Source organism: Phocoena phocoena, chromosome 15, assembly GCF_963924675.1.
Source record: "Phocoena phocoena chromosome 15, mPhoPho1.1, whole genome shotgun sequence".
NCBI classification, from domain to species: domain Eukaryota; kingdom Metazoa; phylum Chordata; class Mammalia; order Artiodactyla; family Phocoenidae; genus Phocoena; species Phocoena phocoena.
In genome coordinates, this window is record NC_089233.1 from 8,802,932 (window position 1) to 8,806,256 (window position 3,325).

Genomic DNA, 3,325 nt, shown 5'->3' on the forward strand with positions numbered 1-3,325 from the left:
CACAGCAGGGAGGCTGGAGAAAACCAAGTATTTCCATGAGAGGTGAAATGGAGAGGACGCACAGGGTTTAGGAATGGAAGCAGCAGTGACAAGAGTCTCTAAACATGGGGTCCCAGGCTGGGAGTCTGCAATGGGGGCGGGGGGTGGGTGGGTGGCATGTCCCACTCTGTCTGACAACTGAGCCAAGTATTATGGTTGACAAAGCCCCAGCGCGGTCCCCACTGCCTTTCATCTTCCAAACCTCAGCAGAGCCAACCTCACACTCCACAAGTCCATGCGCCACTCTCCCCCCAGAAGAACTGGCCAGTCCTCCCTATGTGCCTCACCCCCTCACACATACACATTGTCTCAGATTGGGGTCCCCAAAGGAGACCCTGAGACGAGGATTCGTGGGCCAGTCGTTTATCAGGTAGAGCTTCCAGGGGAAGCCAGTAGGGGAGGGGGAAGCAGACCCTGAAGGGGAGGAGACAGCCAAGTCTTGTCTCACAGAAGGAAACTGGCTCCACCCCTCCAGGAACTCGAGAAACAGCACCTGTCACGCTGGACCTGGAGTCTGTACCCCTCCAGCAGGCATTGGCGAAGGGCTTCCCCGAGGATGTAAGTTTCCAGGCACTTCCCACTTTCCTAGGGCCTGCAGGCTAGGTGGCTCCGGCAGCTTGGGGATTGGGAATGCAAGGTCACCAAGAGGGGGTACCGCATGAACATGGGAGAGGGGTCCGAGGAGATAGTAATGAACAATGACGGCATCTGCTTTCCGCTATGCCCACTCCGCCAGCACCTGTAATAGTTGATTCTGCACACTTGATCTCACACCTGCCTCCGCAGCAGAAGCCTGGCACATGGCACTTGCTTAACAAGAGTTGGTGAATGAATGAATGAATGGAAGGAGCGAGGATAACTTTACTCCTTTTCAGATGAAGAAACTGAGGCTCAGTGAAGTGAATGACTTACCCAGGGTCCCACAGGAAATGAGCAGCACAGCCAGGATCCCCATCATGCATCCAATGCGTTTGCACTTCGCCCTAGCAGGGCAATGCCCTCCCCCGCCAGCCCTTTCTTAGAGTACAAGATAACCCCCGACTCAGCTAGCAACGACTTCCTTTTTGCTGATCTCAGAGGCTTCCAGGACTTTGAAGGAGGGGAGGGGAAGGCTCCCTGGGGAGGCTCTATATATAAGCACATGTTTCCTCCTAGCTGCCCTGGTAAAGGCCAGAGGGCAGCTGGAGTGCTCGCAGGGAACCATGCCCCTTGTCCCAGCCCCGCCCCTCCTGCCCCCAGCTTTGAGCTCTGAGCTGCCTCCTCTGCTCTCCAGGACATGGCAGCCCCCATGACCATGGCAACCGGCCTCCTGCGCATGGCCCTGTGCACCTACTGCATTGTCCTTGCAGGTAAGAACTCTGACCCCACCCTGGGTCGCTCACACAGGACAGCCGTCCCAAGGGCATGGCTGGAATGGCACAGCAGAGGACGGAGGACTGAGCAGCCTGGGTCTGGAGGGGACTGCTGAGAAGGGGCAGCCCAGTGGCTGGACTGGAGGTGTTTAGTGCAGGGGACGGGCCCCATGTTGAAGCCCAGAGTCTAGAGCAGGCTGGTAAAGAACTTGGCTCTTCTCTCTCCCGTCCTTTAGGCCCCGTGCTCATCCCCTCTTCCTGCTGCTTAGGCTTCATTACCAAGAGAATTCCTGAGAGACGAGTGATAAGCTACCAGCTGTCCAACAGGAGTGTCTGCCCCAAGGCAGGAGTGACATAAGAAACTGCTCCTCCTCGGCCACCGGGCAGGAGTGGGGCAGGGAGACGTGAGCCTTCAGGATCACTAAGGGCCCTGCTCTGTGACCCTGGGGAGGTCACCTCACCTCTCTGAGCCTCAACTTCCTCATCCATAAGATTAGGAAGGGGATTCAGAGTCAATAATCATGTACTGAGCACCAAATATATACAAGGCACCATTCGGGGCATATAACATTCCCTTATCTCACCCTCTCAGCCATTCTATGAGCTAGGATTGATTATCCTCATTTTACAGGAGGCGATTAAGGCTCAGAAAGGTGACCTATTCAAGGTCACTTAGGACTCCAAATAACTTCAGCGGTACAAGACCGCAAATGTAAGCTCGCTGCATAAACAGTGGCATGCCCTAGAAATGTGGTCTTTTCTTAACCCAGAAGGTAGTATTTATAATGCAGAATCATTTACTTGTATGAATTGTTTAAACTTGTTAACACTTGTTTACATTTTTTTACCCTATAGCATTTATGCAACGGTTTGCCGAATTCATGGAATTATTTTCATCAGTATGGAAATGAATTAAAACTTTGAATCTTAATTTTGTCTGCATCTTTGAGAAAAAAAAAATTAATTATTAACTGTAATTTTCCCCACTGGCTCCAGACCCAGCTCCACAGCCTGGCATCCACGGCTCGGAGCTGGCTTGGAAAATGGCATCCCACTGCCCACTCCCAGCTCTGGCATCCTTATTGGCCACGCTTCCTTGCACACTGTGTGAACTGGAGGCCTTTTTTCTTCGGGGTTTTCAGTGCATCTTCTCTCGCCCCTGTGAGTAGATATTGTGTCTCTCTCTTCAGACCCAGTGTTATCTAAAGGCAGGGCTGGGCCCCCCCCATATGACAAGGAGGTTACTGAACATGAACATGAGGTTATTGAAACAAAGAGATGCAGACGCACAGAGAGGAGACAACGTGTCAGGAACCTGCCAGGAGGCTGGGACAGCAGCGTGTCCTCTGGGCTTCAACACAACCTCCTCAGAAAGTGAAGGGATCCAAACCCCCTGCCAGACCTCACGTGTGCCCTGTCACTCTTCCCACAGCTTCACCACCAGGAAGGGCCAGAGGTTCTGTGGCAACCCCAAGTTGCTGTGGGTCCAGAGGTACATGAAGAACTTGGATGCCAAGCAGAAGAAAGCCTCCAGTAGGACCAGAGTGATGGGTGCCAAAGTTGCTGTCCAGAGGCACCCTGCCAACAGCACCTTCATCTAACCCCTGCCCGGCCCCCAGCCCTGAGTTTGGGCCTGGGTTTCACCTCCTAAAAGGCTGCTTGGGGCCTGGTGAGCCAGCGGTGATAGGCAAAGGGCTAATGGTCCTGTTTCCTAGCATCATTCTCAGGGGATGTGTCTAGTCTACTGAAAGAACCCAAGGCAGGGGAGGCCTGCTCCTGGGGGCTGAATGAGGGCTCCAAGCATCCCGGGCCTCTTGCCTTTCCTGAGCTGGGAGAGAAGGTCCCAGAGGAGGGCCATGGCGGTCCTTTGTCCTCCCCCTGAGCTGGAGCTGGCGCTTCCCTGACTTCTGGGTTCCATCAGAGCCCAAGTGCAT

At 53.9% G+C, this 3,325-nt stretch overlaps 1 protein-coding gene across 1 annotated transcript; it reads left to right on the forward strand.

The window, feature by feature from the left end:
* Window positions 1–1,315: 1,315 nt before the first annotated feature.
* On the forward strand, window positions 1,316–2,992 carry CCL24 (C-C motif chemokine ligand 24). Its single transcript, XM_065892375.1, has 4 exons — window positions 1,316–1,388; window positions 1,628–1,734; window positions 2,582–2,652; window positions 2,824–2,992. The coding sequence occupies exons 1-4, from the start codon at window positions 1,316–1,318 to the stop codon at window positions 2,990–2,992; spliced, it is 420 nt and encodes a 139-aa protein (XP_065748447.1).
* Window positions 2,993–3,325: the final 333 nt, after the last annotated feature.

Coding starts and splice junctions, on each gene's coding strand:
- CCL24 (XM_065892375.1), top strand. CDS start 1,316: ATGGCAGCCCCCATGACCATGGCAACCGGCCTCCTGCGCATGGCCCTG. Junction 1,389..1,627: donor CTACTGCATTGTCCTTGCAG/GTAAGAACTCTG, acceptor CCCGTCCTTTAG/GCCCCGTGCTCATCCCCTCT. Junction 2,653..2,823: donor TTACTGAACATGAACATGAG/GTTATTGAAACA, acceptor CTCTTCCCACAG/CTTCACCACCAGGAAGGGCC.